This window comes from Oncorhynchus kisutch, linkage group LG16 (assembly GCF_002021735.2).
Source record: "Oncorhynchus kisutch isolate 150728-3 linkage group LG16, Okis_V2, whole genome shotgun sequence".
Lineage (NCBI taxonomy): Eukaryota > Metazoa > Chordata > Actinopteri > Salmoniformes > Salmonidae > Oncorhynchus > Oncorhynchus kisutch.
The window spans coordinates 49179884-49199712 of NC_034189.2; the positions used below are offsets into that span (position 1 = coordinate 49179884).

At 45.5% G+C, this 19829-nt stretch overlaps 2 protein-coding genes across 3 annotated transcripts; both read right to left on the minus strand.

Moving 5' to 3' along the window:
• Positions 1-964: 964 nt before the first annotated feature.
• Positions 965-8679, minus strand: LOC116352764 (gap junction alpha-3 protein-like). Of its 2 annotated transcripts, XM_031792776.1 has the most exons (4): positions 8426-8679; positions 6947-7009; positions 5405-5492; positions 965-5288 (listed from the first exon to the last, which is right to left on the minus strand). In XM_031792776.1, exons 3-4 carry the CDS (start codon positions 5471-5473, stop codon positions 3939-3941), a joined length of 1419 nt encoding a protein of 472 aa, XP_031648636.1. In that variant the 5' UTR covers positions 5474-5492; positions 6947-7009; positions 8426-8679; the 3' UTR covers positions 965-3938. The 2 variants fall into 2 exon arrangements, with proteins under 2 accessions (XP_031648636.1, XP_031648637.1); XM_031792777.1 differs by lacking the exon at positions 6947-7009.
• A 509-nt stretch (positions 8680-9188) lies between these two features.
• On the minus strand, positions 9189-11299 carry LOC109879367 (gap junction beta-2 protein-like). The gene is made up of 2 exons (XM_020471539.2): positions 10802-11299; positions 9189-9942 (listed from the first exon to the last, which is right to left on the minus strand). The coding sequence occupies exons 1-2, from the start codon at positions 11269-11271 to the stop codon at positions 9579-9581; spliced, it is 834 nt and encodes a 277-aa protein (XP_020327128.2). The 5' UTR covers positions 11272-11299; the 3' UTR covers positions 9189-9578.
• Between the last annotated feature and the right edge of the window lie 8530 nt (positions 11300-19829).

Below are 19829 nucleotides of genomic sequence, written 5' to 3' on the forward strand. Positions count from 1 at the left end.
GACATTTGTAATGTCTTTATTCTTTTGTAACTTCTGTGAGTGTAATGTTTACTGTTCATTTTATTGTTTATTTAACTTTTGTATATTATCTACTCCACTTGCTTTGGCAATGTTAACACATGTATCCCATACCAATAAAGCCACTTGAATTGAACTGAATTGAGAGGCAGGGGAGAGGGAGATGTGGGGGAGGGGAGGGGAGGTAAGTAAAGGGAGAGAGCACAGTATAGGGTGGGGTTTGGGGGTCAGAGTGAGAGTGAGAGAGGCGGGGGAGTGGGAGATGTGGAGGGAGGGGAGGTATGTAGCGGGAGAGAGCACACTACACGGTGGGGTTTGGGGGAGAGAGAGAGAGGAAGAGTAGGAGAGATGTATGTAGAGCAAAAGAGGGAGAGCTAAGGATGGAATATGCTGTCTGTACTCTTCCAAGGACTAAGATCTTCCTCTCCTAGTCCAAGACTTCGCCCACTATCTTTTCTTCAATCCACCAAATTCACTCCAGACATCCCCAATTCTCCAAGATTGTGATCCATTTCACCCCTACACTTCCTTCAGGCCCCTCCCCAAATTGTATTTTTATCTCTGTGAATACTGAACCAGTAAGGGCTAAGTACTGAAAGTGGCTGAGATATCTTGAATTTCACTATCACACCCAACTGTTCCCCATTGGTGTTGGTTACAGCCTGTCAGATAGGCTAGCTATAGTTGCATGTTATAAAGGAAACTAAATTACATTTTGATGGATGTTCCTCATCACAGTGTGAAAACCGTGTGCCTGTGTGTCTTCCCAACCTCTCATTCCCTTTTCCTCTCACCCCCACCCCTCCCTTTTTCCTCTCACTTTGTCTCCCCCTCCCTTCATACCCCCATGTCCTCAAAAAGCATAACTACTATCTCTTTCTGCATTGTGGGAAGCCAAAGTACTTATTTTATTTCACCAAACAAAACCCCCAGGCGACAAGTTAGATATGGTACAAAAAGTTTATTCAGTAACAGTTTTGTAAACATTTGAGGTAAATTAACATTTACATCAACATGTTCTTACAAAAGTTCAGACGTAAGGCACTTCTCTTCATAGACAGTGATTTCACAATGGGGTATCTGGTCTGAGCATATCTAAATCTCCTTCCCTGCCTCACTGGCCAATGAAATCTCACTCCACGCCAGAGATTCCAAAGTCCAACAAATGTCAGTTTTCTGATGGGGGGGGGGGGGGGGGGGGGGGTGCCTGACACAACAATGGAGTATAACTTTAACCTAGCCAAACACCTCTCTAGTATTTTTTCGACAAAAAAGTCAACAAAGATGCAATCTTTTTTTCAAAATCTACTTTTTTTTGTATTTGGTAATCTGGTAATTCTCTCATAAATATAAATACTTTCTAAAATATTGAGACATCCTCTTTTTGAGATGTCCTTTGTTATTTTATCTTAGAACACCATTCTGTCTTAACTGTCCAGATCATTATCTACATGCTAAAGTGTCAACTTTAAACAATCGAAATGACAAGGTTATGAACAGAAATGATGAGTTAACAGAACCGTAACTTGTTTTCAACAACTCTTAACAGAGTACTAATGGTGGCCATTTTAGATTTTCTCTCCTTGGTGCACAGCTGACCTGCTCTTCGTTTTTTTTGGATTACAATGTCACAGCTCGATCCCATCACCTGGTGGCTTTTTTTAAACATACTGTATGTGCATGGTATGTAAACAATTTGTGAGGCACTTGGATTCTGTGTGTGTGGCAACGCAACAAGCAGCAGACCTGATTCTCTAAGCATTTTAACACATCATACAGCAGAGCACAGCAACAGCCCATTCACAGTCTCAGTCTAAACCCTCTATCCCAAGATGTACCCCAATGTAGAGTTTGTGTGTGTGTGTGTGTGTGTGTGTGTGTGTGTGTGTGTGTGTGTGTGTGTGTGGAGAGAGAGAATAAAAGAAAGAGAGAAAAGAAAGGAAGGAAGGAAGGAAGGACGAGTGTGAGGGTAAGTGAGGGGGAGATAGAGAGAGAAATGGGAACAAACAGCCTATCTACATTGTTGAAATGTACTGTAAGAATCACAACTTTCTGTTCTTACTTTACGTGGCAAAATTGAAGTGCCCCCTGCTTCAGGTGGTGGTGGAATGATAACATATGATTTCATCATTTCATCATAACAAGGTCAAAGGTCAAGTGCTTGAGGGAGTCAGTAGTAGTGAGTTGTAGTTTCACAGTAACAGAATATACCGTTGTTCAAAACATAAAGAGGTACAAAATGCAAAAGAGATCTGTCCAAAACATTGTTCGATAGCTATGATTTTTTCCTGAATGTTAGATGACAATAAAATGAATTAATCTGGAGAGAAAAAAAACAGGAAGCTTAAAAGAAATACAACTGCATGTTAAGAGCCATTTTCTGATTTAAAAAACTGGCAGGAGTTTAAGAAAATGATACGCAAATGCACATTCCTATTGATTTTGCTATTATGACTCAGTAACAAAGAATGAAATGTCATTGCCTTAAATAATACTCCGTATCTATCTATCTTCTAGCAATTCTATTGCCTACTCTCTCTAAGCACTATACTGAAACTTCCCATACTGACTACCAGTGGGGGGCCTACAGTCTTAAATCTGCTGAATTTCTTTACGATGAGGACACACGTCTTTAACACACTGCAAACACAAGCGTCAGTATGGGTTCTTTATAAGTCATAATTCTATATGTATAATATACCCTATATGTACTATGTAATATATTTACATATATATATTATTTACCCTGATGTAACTGCCTAAATGTTGTTGTAGACATTGAAACAAGACTCTATAATATATCTATTGCGCACGCATGCACGCACACACACACACACACACACAAACACACACACACACACACACACACACACACACACACACACACACACACACACACACACACACACACACACACACACACACACACACACACACACACACACACACACACACACACACACACACAGAAACACACACACACAATGCCTGTGAATCCTAAAGACCAAGCCTGAGGTTGGGATCGAGGTGGTAACATGGGTTGAAGCTTCACACTAGTATGGCTACACACGACAGTAACCGGTAGGACGTTACCTTATGCACTGGTATTAACCTGGTATTTACTGGTACATTACATATTATCAGAGGGTACTTCATTGTTAACTACCTGGTACCAAAATGTGCCTAGTCGTGTGTGATTAACATGTCATCTGTAAGTAAATAGCAAGTCATTTTGAATAAAGTGCCACCCAGGTACCCTATCCCCGTCTCTCTCCACTCCACCATACTGTCAGAGCGTCCCTCTCTTCATTCAGCTTAATAGGAAGGGTGAGCATGGAACAGACAGACGGCTAGCTACGAGGCAGACAGACAGACACCAGGAAGAGACAATAGGACACATCGGCTGCATCTTAAAGGGTCCATCACAAGAAAAGAAAAAATAAACGGAGGAGAGAAAAAAATGAACGAAAGCGCAAACCCTCTTCTGATGTCTACCATCAAAGAATAAAGAAAACAGCAGAATTATATTCATCCGAAATGTTGCTAATGTCCCAAACTAGTTAGTCCAATATCTCTAATCCTTTCATGGCATCTGAGCTGCAAACAGTGAATGTGTTCCCTCTCCACATACGTGTTGGCACCTCATAACGTTGAAGCACTAAGCTATGCCTCACCTCACCGAATGCATCTCCAGATAACGCAACTTCTGTAGAGAGTAATGTCAGGAGCATCTCAACTCCAGAGCCCCCCCTCCCCCCTCCCACATCGCCTCTGTATTTCACACAACATTTGACACCTGAGCCTCAAAGATATATAATGTATAGAACCCAGAGGCGTTGGGGTGCGGTGGTGGATAGGGGTCTGCATGTGTTTGTATGTGATTGTGTGAAGGTGTGTGAGAGTGTGTGTGTGTGTATGTGTTACACGGCAAGGTCGTCGGGCCGGGCTCGGACACTGCTGGTCTTGCTGGCCCTGCTCAGCCTGCGGGCGTCCGCCGCTATGAAAACGGGCGGCTCGTGCATCTCCACCCGGGTCACCGTGACATCATCAACGTGCGTCAGCGGCAGCGCCGCCTCTTCTTCCTGCTGCTGGTGCTCCTCACTCCTTCTCGATTCCCCCAGCGGGAGGGTGGAGGAGCGGGAGTCGGGGATAGGAGGGGCAGTGTCCGGTGGAGGGGGTGACTGCTCCTGGTCAGAGGAGGTGTGGGAGGAGGAGGAGGGTGGCGGAGAAGGGGAGGAGGGAGGAGGAGGGTACAAGGAGGACTTGGCAGCGTCCAGAGTCTGCAGCTCCATGGCCATGTTGGCCCAGTTCTGCTCCACGGACTGCTGCTGGCCATTGCCCTCGCTGCCGTAGAAGGACGTGGGAGGAGCCTCCAGCAGGAAGTCTTCATGGAAAGGGTCCATCTTGAGTTCTGCCGCCGCTGCCTGCTGCTCGGATAAAGCGTCCGTGGCGTTTGCCTGCTCGTTGGGCAGGTACACCACGTTCACGCCACCGTACGTGGGCAGGCAGTTGAGGGCCGGGTGGGCGATCCCCTCCTGGATCATGTTGGACTCCACCGCCTCGTCTCTGGCCAAGGGGAGCGCCATTCGGTCGGGCGCAAACTCGTTGCTGACCCCCTGCTTCACCTTCTTCCATCCCAGGTGGTATATCTCCAGCAGGTTGAGTAGCAGGGAGACGCAGGCTACCACCAGCATGAAGATGATGAAGATGGTCTTCTCTGTGGGGCGTGAGATGAAGCAGTCAACCGTGTTGGGGCAGGGCCAGCGACCACACTTATACAGGGGGCTGAGCTGGAAGCCATACAGGAAGTACTGACCCAGGATGAAGCCCACTTCGAACAGCGTCTTGAAGATGATGTTGAACACGTATGTGCGCAGGAGAGCCCCCCGGATGCGGATTTTACCGTGCTCGTCTCTGATTGGGGGCTTCTCCTTTTTCCCTCCTCCTCCTCCGTTCCTGTACAGAGGGTCTCTCTCCTCCTGGTGCCGGCTGGCCTTCCGCTGCTCCTCCTCCTTCTCCCGGTGTTTCTCCTCCATGCGGACAATGTGCAGCACGTGTCCCAGGTAGATCAAGGTGGGTGTGGACACGAAGATAATCTGCAGCACCCAGAAGCGGATGTGCGAGATGGGGAAGGCTTCGTCGTAGCACACGTTCTCGCAACCGGGCTGCTGCGTGTTGCAGGTGAAGTCCGACTGCTCGTCACCCCACACTTCCTCCGCAGCCGCCCCCAGGACCAGGATACGAAAGATGAAGAGGACTGTCAGCCACACCTGGACACAAGTGACATAACGCCACATAAGACGGCATAAGGGGCTATATACCACAGGAATAAAAGGGTCAATCAATCAAATAACTGTATAAATGTATCAATGTATCAATCAGGCACCTTTCCAATCACGGTGGAGTGTTCTTGAGCGTTCTCCAGCAGCCGCCCCAGAAAGCTCCAGTCACCCATGCTTCACACGATTTCTAGCCTGGGGAGAGAGAGCACAGCCTGGGATGAGTAGCAACTGGGCGAGGCCTGGGTGGGGAGAGGCTGGGGGGGAATGGCTGGGGGAGAGAGGTGGGGAACGGCTGGGGAAGAGAGAGGGGGAGAAGCTGGGGGAGAGAGGAGGGGAACGGCTTTGGAAGAGAGGTGGGGAGAAGCTGGGGGAGAGAGGAGGGGAGAGGTTGGAGGAGAGGCAGGAGAGAGGTTGGAGGAGAGGCAGGAGAGAGGTTGGAGGAGAGGCAGGAGAAAGGTTGGAGGAGAGGCAGGAGAGAGGTTGGAGGAGAGGCAGGAGAGAGGTTGGAGGAGAGGCAGGAGAGAGGTTGGAGGAGAGGCAGGAGAGAGGTTGGAGGAGAGGCAGGAGAAAGGTTGAGTGAAGCAGGAGAGAGGTGCAGCTAGAGATGTGGGGGAAAGCTGGAGAGAGGTGCAGATAGAGAGGTGGGGGAAAGCTGGAGAGAGGTGCAGATAGAGAGGTGGGGGAAAGCTGGAGATAGGTGGGAGCAACAGAGAGGGAATAGGGCTGTGTAGGCACCGACTGGGGATGAGAGGGAAGAGAGAGGTGGGGAGAGAACACACACAGAATGAGAGAGCATAGGCCAGGGAGAGGGAGAGCACAGGCATGGGTGAGTAACAACTGAGAGGGTAAGAAAACAGGAAAGGGAGGTGGGGAAATGAGAGAAGGGGACATGAGAGAAGAGGGGAATAAAAACTTTGAATGAAAATGTACAGGTTCAGAAACCAAAACAAACATTGGTGGAGTTGACCTCTGGTTTGAAGCCATAATATTACAAAAGATTACTGTCATATTATGCACACACATTGTATCCATCCTATGTACTTTCTGCTCCCGACATCACTCAGTAATGTCACACAATCTCTCAGTCAAAGCCAATGCGTTTGGCACTGAAGGAGGCAGCAGGGTTGCATTTAGGAGGCGGCATGATTCCTTGTTCTACGTAAAGGATACATATCTGTTCTAATACATTTCTATCTGGAGGTTCTGTAATGTGGCATCCCACTCAGCACAGCCCAGAACAGCTGTGGAGACCACCGAACAACCACCCTCAGACGCAGGATGGACGCCATCGAGTCAGTCATACGGGACTAACAAGCTGCCTTGATCACTTTCCCTCTCGACCGGCCACATACTTCCTTAATACATTCTCTAATCACAGTACTGGAGACTGAGGTTAAGCGTGCCAATAAAAAATCCTGAGCACCACCATTGTGCTTCTTACAGGCCTACTAGAATCATTAGCAGCAATTCAAAGGAACGTTTTTCCCAGTGCTGACATTTTACAGTTGTATCTGTTTCAAATCAGCTACAATTGAGAATCTAGTGCCCACGGCAACTTTTAAACACATTGCAAAGCAGATGAAAAAAGGACCAGATGTCCAATGACACAAAAAAACACCCAAAGTAGTGACAGACGGTGGACTTACTAAAATGTTGTTGTATTGTCAGTGATAAATCCATCAACTAGTGGTTCAAAAGAAATACAATACCTGGAAGCAAAAAACAAATCATATCAGTTATGAATTACAATTATAATGTCATTTAAATATGCTCACATTGCCCAAATACCCTAATTAACCATTCTTTTGTATGCCTATTGTCCATGCAACTTACGATATAGACACTTCGGAGATGAGTGGAAAACTCTAATCTTTTTAGACTGGCTAAAAGCCTACTGGCCACCAATAAAAATGTATCATGTCTTCAAAGTCAAAAACCTCCATTATCTTCCCCCAAAATGTCTATTTCTCTGAAATAGGTGACTTGGGTGTTTCTAATTGGACAGACTACATGGAACCATGAACCCTATGAATGCCACAGCATTGATGGACATATGTGTTTTGTTTTGAAAGGCAGATTTAATTGAGGAATGTATACAATCCATCCATAGGCCTGTCTGTGTGTTGCTGGGCAAGCGGGTTACAATGGCTGGCCATCTGTGGCAGTCTGAATGAGTACATAACAGCCTGGGAGGAATGCTCGGATCATCAGAACACAGAACTGCTGATGAGGGGAAATATTTGCCCCGGATCGACTGATATGCATTTACAGAGGGCTTTATATCACCAATACATAGATACAACAACACAACATATCCCAGCTGCATTACTCTACCTGTTACAAACTCCTGTTTGGACATGAAGTGGTTTTACAAACTTTGAAAACAAGGACCTATTTTCCCCATGTTAAAACACAGGCAGGCTGTTACTGTAAAATCTATGATCACTATGATTACCACAGTATCCCAATCTATCGATTGGTGTTGCATTGTTGCTGAATGTAGCCCATTTTAGCTCAACTCAAATCACTGGCCTTCTACAGTTCAATATTAATTTCAATAGATGACTCAATGGTCGTTATGCCTGGCCTAGCCTACTCAATAACGCGCTGGTATCAAAGTGGTGCAATACCCCTCTATAATGACAGCATATGTGTTGATCCTTTTGAGGTTTTGATGAAATACCGTCTGTCACCTGTAACAATAGAGAAGCTGCCAGACACGCATTGTACTCCTTGGCACTGGCTATTGACTGGGATCAGCGGCATTGTGTTCCAGCGGCCGCACCATTTAACTCTTTGACCACACTGACCCAAGTTATTTAAATATATTAACCTTAGGCAGTAGATATCCTAACAGAATACCTATTGATACAGTAATTTATTGCAGGTTAAGTCAAGTCAACATCACTCGCATTGGAATTGGTGAGCGTAAAAGTGGCTACTTGGCGTTCCCAAATAAGCATAAGGACAGGGTGCATGGATAGACTCCCCAAGCCTTGGCCACTTGAAGCAATATCCGGTGGTCACTGAAGCTATCCAAATGAAAGGGTTGGAAAATCCTACAGACCTTCCCAGGTAGAAAGATCCCTCCCCTTCCCCCTCACTCCCCATCCCTGACAGCTTACCAATCTCCTTTGACAGCGGCCGGCCAAAAACTTTTTCCCGGAAGCGTCGCGATCTGCGTTCTCTTATTTTCTCCCGCGGGGTTCGAGGCCAGGCGTGCGGGAGAGAAAGAGAGGAACAAGAGAGAGAGAGAGACAGCGTGAGGGTGAGCAAAGCGATGCTAGTCTAAGGGCGCGTGTGGAACCTGGAGATTGGGTCCCGCAAAGCGCAGCGGCTGCGTCCCGTGCCCAACCATCGCTACTGTCACATTGTGTGACCATCCATGAGTGCACGCGTGGGGGAGGGTGGGGGCGGCGTCGCCCACCCGTCAACCCCCCGTCACCTCCCATCCCACCCTGCCACCCTGCTCTTCCGAAATTCCACACCAGGACTCCAAAATTGTGCATGGCGTCTCCGCGCGCAGGGGGAAATGATGGCCTTGACTATGTTGGAGAGTAGGCATAAATGCATATAGATGAGTTATAGTACAGGACTGATGTTCCTCTCCCATATTACCTGTACTATCTGAACATCTTCTTTGTGCACTTTGTATATTTTTTGTATTACTCTATTTTACATTTATGCTATCTGAAAATAATATATATAATACATCACATCTCATGATTAAGTGCTGGGATGTGCTTCCTCAGGCCCACTAACACAACCACATGATTTACAAACATCTGACCACCCACCATCACCCAAATTGTGAAATGCAGCTTTGGTAAAATGTGTCTCAATGATCAGACAGTATATCAAATATCTAATGTTTTTATTTCAGGCGTTTTTAAAACACACACATCCTCTGTAGGTCATTGCGTAAGCCTTTACTCGTAGTACTCTACTGTGATTCTGCGAATGCCATTGTCAGTGTATTTACAATGTTATCTCTTCATTAACAACATCATAATTCCATAGGAGCAATACAAACTGTCTGTCTGTAGGCCTGTCTTTGCCTGTGAGTGGTCAGTGGCCATGTGTGAATATTGGCCACTAGATGGCGTAGAGACTCCAATGACTGAAGCGGGGAAGGAGATCTTCTGTGCATGTCTGGAGTGGGCTACACAGTGTTTACACATATTTATGATTCGGTGTGTTTGTGTGTGTACTGTAGGCTACTTATGTTTTGCACGTCTGGGTGTGCATATGTACGCTATGTCTATAGCTCCCCCGTCCTCACACCGCCTTGCTGCAGGTGGACCCAGACGAAGAGGACGACAACAACTTCTCATTCTTCTTGTTCTGCTGCAGAGTCTTGTCTTTGGAAGAGGTTGAGGAACAGTTTGCACCCTTCCCTTTCTGTTTCCCCACTCTGCGCCGTGATGACGGGCACCGAGCGATAGCCTTGGCGACCAGGTAGGCCAGTTCGGCCATGTTGAGAGCCATACAGACGCAGGAGGAGGCGGCCATGAAAACGGTGAAGATAGTTTTTTCTGTGGGGCGGGAGACAAAGCAGTCCACCACGTTGGGACAGGGCCACTGGTCACACTGGACCAGCCTGGGCATCTGGAAGCCGTCGTACAACACATACAGAGCATACCTGGAGAACGAAGGGGAAGATAAAGGCTTAGAACTACAGATGTAGCATCTTTATTTCAGACAGTTTGCAACAGCGGGTAAATAATCCTACAGCAACAGGAAATGTGAATTTTGTTGATTATAATTCATGGACATTTTTGTAGGGGTTGATATATTTTTCGTAAAGGGAAAATCATGTCTGACATTTCAAAGTGGAAATTACAAACTTCAGAAGCCTTTTTAACCTCAAATACACTACAAGATTTACATTTCCTGCATTGCGGGAACATTCTCCCGCAACAGGGTGATCAAATTAAGATCCTACACTTGTACATGGTGATGTCATGAATCTTGAGGAAGTGTATCGACATCTTATTCTTAAGCGTTTGTATGTAATGGAGGTGGTTCTGTCACGCCCTGGTCGAAGTATATTATGTTTGTCTTCATTTATTTGGTCAGGCCAGGGTGTGACATGGGTTATTGTGGTGCGTTTTTGTCTTGGGGTTTTGTGGGGTGTCTAGCATAGTCTATGGCTGCCTGAGGCGGTTCTCAATCAGAGTCAGGTGATTATTGTTGTCTCTGATTGGGAACCATATTTAGGCAGCCATATTCTTTGAGTATTTCATGGGTGATTGTTCATGTCTCTGTGTGTGTTAGCACAAGATAGACTGTTTAGGTTTTCACGTTACGTTTATTGTTTTTGTATTGTTCGTGTTTTTTCGTCTATTAAAGATGTATCGAACTAACCACGCTGCATTTTGGTCCGACTCTCTTTCAACGGAAGAAAACCGTAACAGGTTCATTGAGCTACACTCAAGTAACTTGTCTGCCTGAAATAAAGACTTGTTAGGCTTTGCTCAGTGAGCTAACACAGTACGTACATGAAGCCTCCCTCGAACAGCAGGCGGAAGACCAGACTACAGGCGTACGTCCACCACAACGGCCCGGCGATTGGCAGCCTCCGCCTCCTCAGACTCTCTAGCTCAGCCTCCTGGGCCGCCTGGGCCTTGTCGCTGCGGCAACCCTGCTGCAGGACCTGGCGTTTGTCGCCGTGATTACGGTAGGCCACGTACATGGCGACGAGGAGAGCGGGCGTGGAGACGAAGACAAGCTGCAGACACCAGAGCCTGATGTGGGACACGGGGAAGAAGTGGTCGTAGCAGACGTTCTCGCAGCCCGGCTGCAGGGTGTTGCAGACAAAGTCACTCTGTTCGTCCCCCCAGACACTTTCGGCCGCCAGGACCAGCACGGTGACACGGAAGATGAAGAGGACAGACAGCCACACCTTCCCCAGGCTGGTGGAGTGGCGGTTCACACCAGCCAGCTGGGCGTACAGTGTCCCCCAGGTCATCTCTCCTGCTCCTCTGGCCCAGAACACACACCTCTACCCTGGGGAGAGACCAGAGGAGAGAGGGGGTGAGAGCTGGATCTAAGTAGGGAGAGTTGGAGGGAAGAGAGAGGAAGGAGGAGATAAGAAAACATTAGGTGCCTCCTCTCTGGTGGCACAGCTAGCACTGCGATGCAGTGCCCTAGACCAGTGCGCCACCAGAGACTCTGGGTTCGAGCCCAGGCTCTGTCGCAGCCGGCCGCGACCGGGAGGTCCATGGGGCGACGCACAATTGGCCTAGCGTTGTCCGGGTTAGGGAGGGTTTGGCCGGTAGGGATATCCTTGTCTCATCGCGCACTAGCAACTCCTGTGGCAGAGTGCACGCTAACCAGGTCGCCAGGTGCACGGTGTTTCCTCCGGGTTGGATGCGCGCTGTGTTAAGAAGCAGTGCGGCTTGGTTGGGTTGTGTTTCGGAGGACGCATGGCTTTCGACCTTCGTCTCTCCCGAGCCCGTACGGGAGTTGTAGCGATGAGACAAGATAGTAACTACTAACAATTGGATACCACGAAATTGGGGAGAAAAGGGGGTAAAATAAAAAAAATTAAAACATTAGGTACAGGGTTCCCAAGCTCATCGTTCCTCTGCTGCCCAGGAACAATCCACTCTACTCTAGGGAAAGAGGAGAGGAGAAGGGGGGTGAAAGTTGAGGTTAAAAAAATAAACAGAGAGGGAGGAGAATAAGAATGAGATGAGAGGAGGAAGTATAGAGATGAGAGGAGGAGGAGAGAGAGACAGAGAAAGAGAACTGAATACAGTTGCTTGGCTAGACCAGTGCCAATGTTATAATGAACTATTGATCCAGCCAACATTTCTAATGTACTTCACTCTTAGAAAAAAGGGGTTCTTTGTCTTTCCCCATAAGAGAACAGTTTTTGGTTCCAGGTAGAACCCTTTTTGGTTCCAGGTCAAACCCTGGAAAGGGTTCTTCATGGAACCGAAAAGGGTTCTACCTAGTACCAAAAAGGGTTCTACAAAGGTTTCACCTATGGGGACAGTCGAAGAACCCTTATAGGTTCCCCCTAAGAGTGTACAGCTGAGCTATATAGCCGTAAGGTTGTATAACTGCACTATAACTGCACGTTACATTCACCTCTCGAAGACACACAATATTCACATCAATGGGGTTTCCATGCTATAGTAATAAAATATCAATAAGTTGAAGTGTTGTTTTTTTATTCACTTCATAAGTTGTTTTTAAAGTGACTTTGAGATTCAATGTGTAATGAAAGGCCCTATATAAAATACATCTATTATTATTATGATAGGTAAATTCAAGACATTGTGCATGAAATTATTATTTTCAACCCCACAATACTTTCATCATGTGATAACAAAAATACATTTTACATAACACGTCTCCAAAGTTTTAAAAATGTTTCATCTAATGAAATAAACAGAGAAAAAGAAGTCAGCTGACAGAGAACAGAACAACACATCAGCCTGTCTTCCTCACCTTTTCTCTCCTGAGTGTCAGGGAGGCTCCATGTACCCCCACTTTTGGCTGCTTGGTTCACTCTGCCATAGTCAGATCCAACAGAGCTCCAGGGAGAGGCCGTCTAGGGTGAGACGCTGACTAGAACTGATGTGCTCTGAGCACTCTCAGAGACGCACCTGAACTTGTGGATTCACCTACGTGACGTCAGTTTCGGTGCCGAGCTGAAATCTGGAGCGAGTTTGAGTGAGTCTTGAGCGGATGTTCCTACGTATAAGAAACACACAAGCCATAGATGGTGTGCTGATCTGCATCCTTCTCTGCTTCACTCAAATATATTTATGTGTGTGTGTATGTGTGTGTGTGTGTGTGTGTGTGTGTGTGTGTGTGTGTGTGTGTGTGTGTGTGTGTGTGTGTGTGTGTGTGTGTGTGTGTGTGTGTGTGTGTGTGTGTGTGTGTGTGTGTGTGTATATACTGACTGAGGAGGAGTTCATTCAGTCAGTTTATCAAAAGAGGTTTTGTTTTGCTTTCTTGTGGTTCTAACCAAACAGCGAATCCCACATTGGGTGATTATGTCTTTACACTCAAATGTGGTCAAATGTTGACCTCAGGGAATGTTTAACACACTAGGAATTTTTTGCTAAAAATAGACTTAAACACTCCACAAAACACATCTCAGTTCACTGGTCATGATGGCAACACCCACCCGTAGCACGCGCCCCAGCAGGTGTATCTCACTGATCATCCCTAAAGCCAACACCTAATTTGGCCGCCTTTCCTTCCAGTTCTCTGCTGCCTGTGACTGGAACGAATTGCAAAAATCTCTGAAGTTGGAGACTTTTATCTCCCTCACCAACTTTAAACATCTGCTATCTGAGCAGCTAACCGATCGCTGCAGCTGTACATAGTCCATCGGTAAATAGCCCACCCAATTTACCTACCTCATCTCCATACTGTTTTTATTTATTTACTTTTCTGCTCTTTTGCACACCAGTATCTCTACCTGCACATGACCATCTGATCATTTATCACTCCAGTGTTAATCTGATAAATTGTAATTATTCACTCCTATGACCTATTTATTGCCTACCTCCTCATGCCTTCTGCACACAATGTATATAGACTCTTTGTTCTACTGTGTTATTGACTTGTTTATTGTTTACTCCATGTGTAACTCTGTGTTGTTGTCTGTTCACACTGCTATGCTTAATCTTGGCCAGGTCGCAGTTGTAAATGAGAATTTGTTCTCAACTAGCCTACCTGGTTAAATAAAGGTGTTCTCAACTAGCCTACCTGGTTAAATAAAGGTGTTCTCAACTAGCCTACCTGGTTAAATAAAGGTGTTCTCAACTAGCCTACCTGGTTAAATAAAGGTGTTCTCAACTAGCCTACCTGGTTAAATAAAGGTTAAATAAAATCAAATAAATAAACATTGAACCCTACCCCATCCCACCCCCATCCAGGTGCTTGCAAGATCCAGTTTGTTCATGCACCTTGGTTGAACTGCATTGTAGCAGTGTACAGTATTCCATCCCAAACACTCCCCTTCTGTCTGAGTGGCTCAGTGGACGAAGTGAAACACTTTCCTTTCTATTCATCTCTCTGTTCCCTACTCTGTTCTTCCCTCCCTTCATCCCTCACTACCAAACTGCTCCCACCAGATTGGGTTTCCCTAATCACCCCCATCCTGCCCCACCAGGATAACAGCAGGGCACAGTGAGGACACACACACACACACACACACGGTTGTCTCCTATTTCTTGGGGATTGGGGGCGGATGCCCAATGGTAGATTGGGTGTGGACAGAGCAGAGGAGCTGAAGGGTGGGCACTGGTCACAAACCCTGGTGAGGGCAGAGGAAGGAGGGGGTACAGGGCTCGAAAGGGCTGAGGTGGGGTGGGTAGTGAGTACAGGCATGGCTTTGTGTGGCTCCTTTTGGCGAGTGTGTATCGTATTGAGACAGTGAGTGTGTATTGTATTGAGACAGTGAGTGTGTACCGTATTGAGACAGTGAGTGTGTATTGTATTGAGACAGTGAGTGTGTATTGTATTGAGACAGTGAGTGTGTATCGTATTGAGACAGTGAGTGTGTATTGTATTGAGACAGTGAGTGCGTACCGTATTGAGACAGTGAGTGTGTATTGTATTGAGACAGTGAGTGTGTATTGTATTGAGACAGTGAGTGTGTACCGTATTGAGACAGTGAGTGTGTATTGTATTGAGACAGTGAGTGTGTACCGTATTGAGACAGTGAGTGTGTATTGTATTGAGACAGTGAGTGTGTACCGTATTGAGACAGTGAGTGTGTATTGTATTGAGACAGTGAGTGTGTACCGTATTGAGACAGTGAGTGTGTATTGTATTGAGACAGTGAGTGTGTATTGTATTGAGACAGTGAGTGTGTATTGTATTGAGACAGTGAGTGTGTATTGTATTGAGACAGTGAGTGTGTATTGTATTGAGACAGTGAGTGTGTATTGTATTGAGACAGTGAGTGTGTATTGTATTGAGACAGTGAGTGTGTATTGTATTGAGACAGTGAGTGTGTACCGTATTGAGACAGTGAGTGTGTATTGTATTGAGACAGTGAGTGTGTAGTGTAGTGAGACTGTGAGTGTGTGTGTCTCTGCACATGTAACAAGGGCTGCATAACCGTCTGATTTTGTAACTTCGTCAGATCAGTTTGATCCAATCTGAACTCTCACCCTGTGGAGATCGCTATCTATATCTCTATGGCATGTTTTTGTGTAACAGGAAGATTAATGTGCATATTCATTTTTTCACACTTCTCCACACTTGGCACGGGTGCCAGTCAGATCTCATTAAAGATCAACCTCCAGCCGTTTGCAGGTACATAGACACACATGTTGGAGTGTAGGACTCGTCACCTCAACACGATTCTCTGCTTCATTTATCCCATTTATATGATGGCTCCAAATCTGGTTTACCCTACAGGTTGATTGGAAAGACATTTTCACAAAAAAGCTAAACATCCTCCACCAATTCCAGTGTCTAGCATTTGTATATTCCTGTTGAACGCAGGACGAGGGAGAGCTTGGTTTGTTGTTTTGGAAAGTTTTGAAAGTCTATTGAAAATCCGTTACTTGGACCGCTGCTATTTGTCCAGTGATCCTGCCGACCCAGGGTCTGAGGAGCTGCTTGGCGTAGCAACCAGCCTATCAAAATAGCTGGGTTTTCTTGAGGGCTTGAAGGCAGCACGCGACGCTGTTAGCCATTGTGGCTGGGACCGCGGCTTGTCCTGGGCTTGTGGCTGTCTAGATCTCTGCTGTTTGTTGTTTTCAATCTTCCCTGCGACCTGCCCTGTCTGGAACTGCGAGGAGTTACAGCGTAACCTGTGTTGCTTCCATGACAAAGACCAAAGCAGGCAGGAGTACCTTTGAGGACAGTGGTGTCTCTCTATCACAGGGGAAAGATCTTTTAACAAACAAAAAGAGTTCTACAAGCAGTTGTCACAACAACAAGAAAATAGCTTCAAGTGTTTTGTCCAAATACTGGTGGAATCAACTAATAAAATAATGGACGATCTGACCAGAGAGGTCCAGAACTTGAAGAACAATTAGCAGTTCTACCAGGGTCTCAGCTCGATGACTTTAAACATGAGAATGGAAACATGACTGCATTCTGTAAGTCATTGAGAGAGGACATTAGTTCTGTATGTGAATCCATGATAACAATGACGGACAAATCAGATTATCTCGAGGGACAATCAATGCAGAACAACATGGCTGTGGACGGAATTGCAGAATCTCCACATGAGATAGTGGTCAAGATCCTGAGATTCAAGGACAAGGTAGCTGTTCTGGAAAGAGCCAAGAACTTCAGAGGAATGTATATCTTCCTCATCTAGAATTATCCGGAAGCTGTGCTCCAGAAGAGGAAAGAACTTATCCCAGCCATAAAAGCTGCCAGAGCGCGTGGGGACATTTCTTACATCTGCTATGACAGGCTCATTGTCCATCCTCCCTCCCAAAAGCCTGGAAGGGATGAGAGAGCCAAGCCTATGGGTTCGTAGCTTCAACCCTGCAGCACACACACACACACACACACACACACACACACACACACACACACACACACACACACACACACACACACACACACACACACACACACACACACACACACACACACACAGACACACACACACACACACACACACACACACACACACACACACACACACACACACACACACACACACACACACCCCAACTGGTTAATGGACTGCTGAATGTATATATTTGCCTCTTGCTTTGTTTGCTCTTTTCCATATTATGTCTATCTCTAATAAGCTACACAGGCTCAAAATAGCCCATATTAATATATGTAACCTTAGAAAAAAGGTTCATGAAATCAACTTGCTAACTTGCTAATATCAGATAACATTCCTATATTAGCCATTTCTGAGACTCACTTAGGTAATTCATTTGATGATACAGCAGTAGCAATACAAGGATATAACATTTACAGAAGAGACAGACATACTTATGGGGGAGGTGTTGCTGTATATATTCAGAGCCATATCCCTGTAATGCTTAGAGAAGATCTTATGTCAAGTGTTATTGAAGTGTTGTGGTTGCAGGTTCACTTGGCACATCTAAAGCCTTTTCTTTTGGGGTGTTGCTGTAGCCCACCAAGTGCTAACAGTCAGTATCTAAATAATATGTGTGAAAAGCTTGATAGTGTATGTGATGTAAACAGAGAGGTTTACTTTCTTGGGGACCTGAATAATTGACTGGTTTTCATCAAGCTGTCCGCTCAAGATAAATGTTTCCACTGTAACCAGTGTCTGTAATCTGGTTCAGGTTATTAATCAATTTACCAGGGTGTTTACAAACACTACAGGAACAAGATCATCTACATGTATTGATCACATTTGTACTAATACTGTAGAACCTTTATCAAAGCTGTGTTCAAACCCATTAGATACAGTGATCACAATATAGTGGCTATATCCAGGAATGCCAAAGTTCCAAAAGCTGGGCCTAAAATAGTGTATATGTCACGATCGTCGTAAGCATACTCGGACCAAAGCGCAGCGTGAAATCGGTTCGACATATTTTATTTGATGTGAAAATATTTGATGACAAAACAATAAAGAATAAACAAAACGTGACATTCTGGAGTGCTCACAGGCAAAAACAACACAAAAAGAAGATCCCACAAAACACTGTGCGGAAATGGTTGCCTATGATCCCCAATCAGAGACAACGATAAACAGCTGCCTCTGATTGGGAACCATACCAGGCCAACATAGAAATAAACAACCTAGATAGGAACCCCCCCCCCCCTAGTCACACTCCGACCTAACCAAAATAGAGAATAACAAGGCTCTCTATGGTCAGGGCGTGACAGTATAAGAGATCATGCAAAATATTTGCTGTGACTTATGTGGATGATATAAAAAATATCTGTTGGTCTAATGTGATTAATGAGGAGCATCCAGACGCTGCACTTGATGAATTTATGAAATTGCTTTTTCCAATTATTGTTAAACATTCACCTGTTAAGAAACTGACTGTTAGAAATATTAAGGCTCCATGGATTGATGAGGAATTGAAAACAGTACGGTTGAAGGAGATGACCGGCTGACTTACTGCAAATTGCGAAATTACGTGACTAAACTCAAAAAAAGAAGAAATTGTATTATGAAATTATGGGGAAAAAGACCAATTCAACTCCATCTTTCATCGAATCAGATGGCTTATTCATCACAAATTATGTTGTTATTATTATTATTTATTTTTACCCCTTTTTTGTGGTATCCAATTGTTAGTAGCTATTAGCTATCTTGTCTCATCGCTACAACTCCCATACAGGCTCGGGAGAGACGGAGGTTGAAAGTCATGCGTCCTCCGATGCACAACCCAACCCAGCGCACATCCAACCCGGAAGCCATCCGCACGAATGTGTCGTATCACTCCCATGGCAACACCGTGCACCTGGCAACCTTGGTTAGCATGCACTGTGCCCGAGTGGCTGGTGCGCGATGAGACAAGTATATCCCTACCGGCCAAACCCTCCCTAACCCAGACGACGCTAAGCCAATTGTGTGTTGCCCCACGGACCTCCCGGTCGCGGCCGGTTACAACAGAGCCTGGGCGTGAACCCAGAGTCTCTGGTGGCACAGCTGGCACTGCAGTACAGCGTCCTTAACCGCTGCGCCACCTAGGAGGGTGCCAATTATTTTAATGATTGCTTCATTGGCAAAGTGGGCAAACTGAGGCAGGAAATGCCAACAACAAACAGTGAGCCATCGTACTCAAGCATAAAAAAATTAAAAATGAAGGAAAAGTTTTTAAAGTTTTAATTTGGTCAATAATGACAAACTTCATGGCATTGACAACTTAGATGGAAAGCTACAAAGAATGGTAGCTGACTCTATAGCCACTCCTATCTGTCATATATTTAATCTGAGACTAGAGGAAAGTCTTTGTCCTGGAGGGAAGCCAACTTCATTCTGCTACCCAAGAGTGGTAAAGAGGCCTTTACTGGTTGTAACAGCAGACATATCAGCTTACTGCCAGCTCTTAGCAAACTGTTTGAAAAATGTGTGTTTTGTGTTTGACCAAATACAATCCTATTTCTCCTTAAACAAATCAAATCAAATCAAATCAAATCAACAGACTTTCCGCATGCTTATGGAGAAGGGCACTCAACATGTACTGCACTGACACAAATGCCTAATGACTGGTTGAAAGAAATTGATAATAAGAAGATTGTGGGAGCTGTACTGTTAGATTTCAGTGCAGCCTTAGACATTATTGACCCTAACCTGTTTTTGAGAATGGCTTTTATCTAATAGATCTCAGAGGCTTTTCTTTAATGGAAGCTTCTCTAACGTCAAACATGCAAAGTGTGGTGTACCGCAGGGCAGCTCTCCAGGCCCTCTACTCTTTTCTATGTTTACCAATAACCTGCCACTGGCATTAAACAAAGCATGTGTGTCCATGTATTCTGATGACTCAACCATACACGCATCAACAACCACAGCTAATGAAGTCACTGAAACCTTAACAAATAATTGCAGTCTGTTTTGGAATGGGTAGCCAGTAATAAACTGGTCCT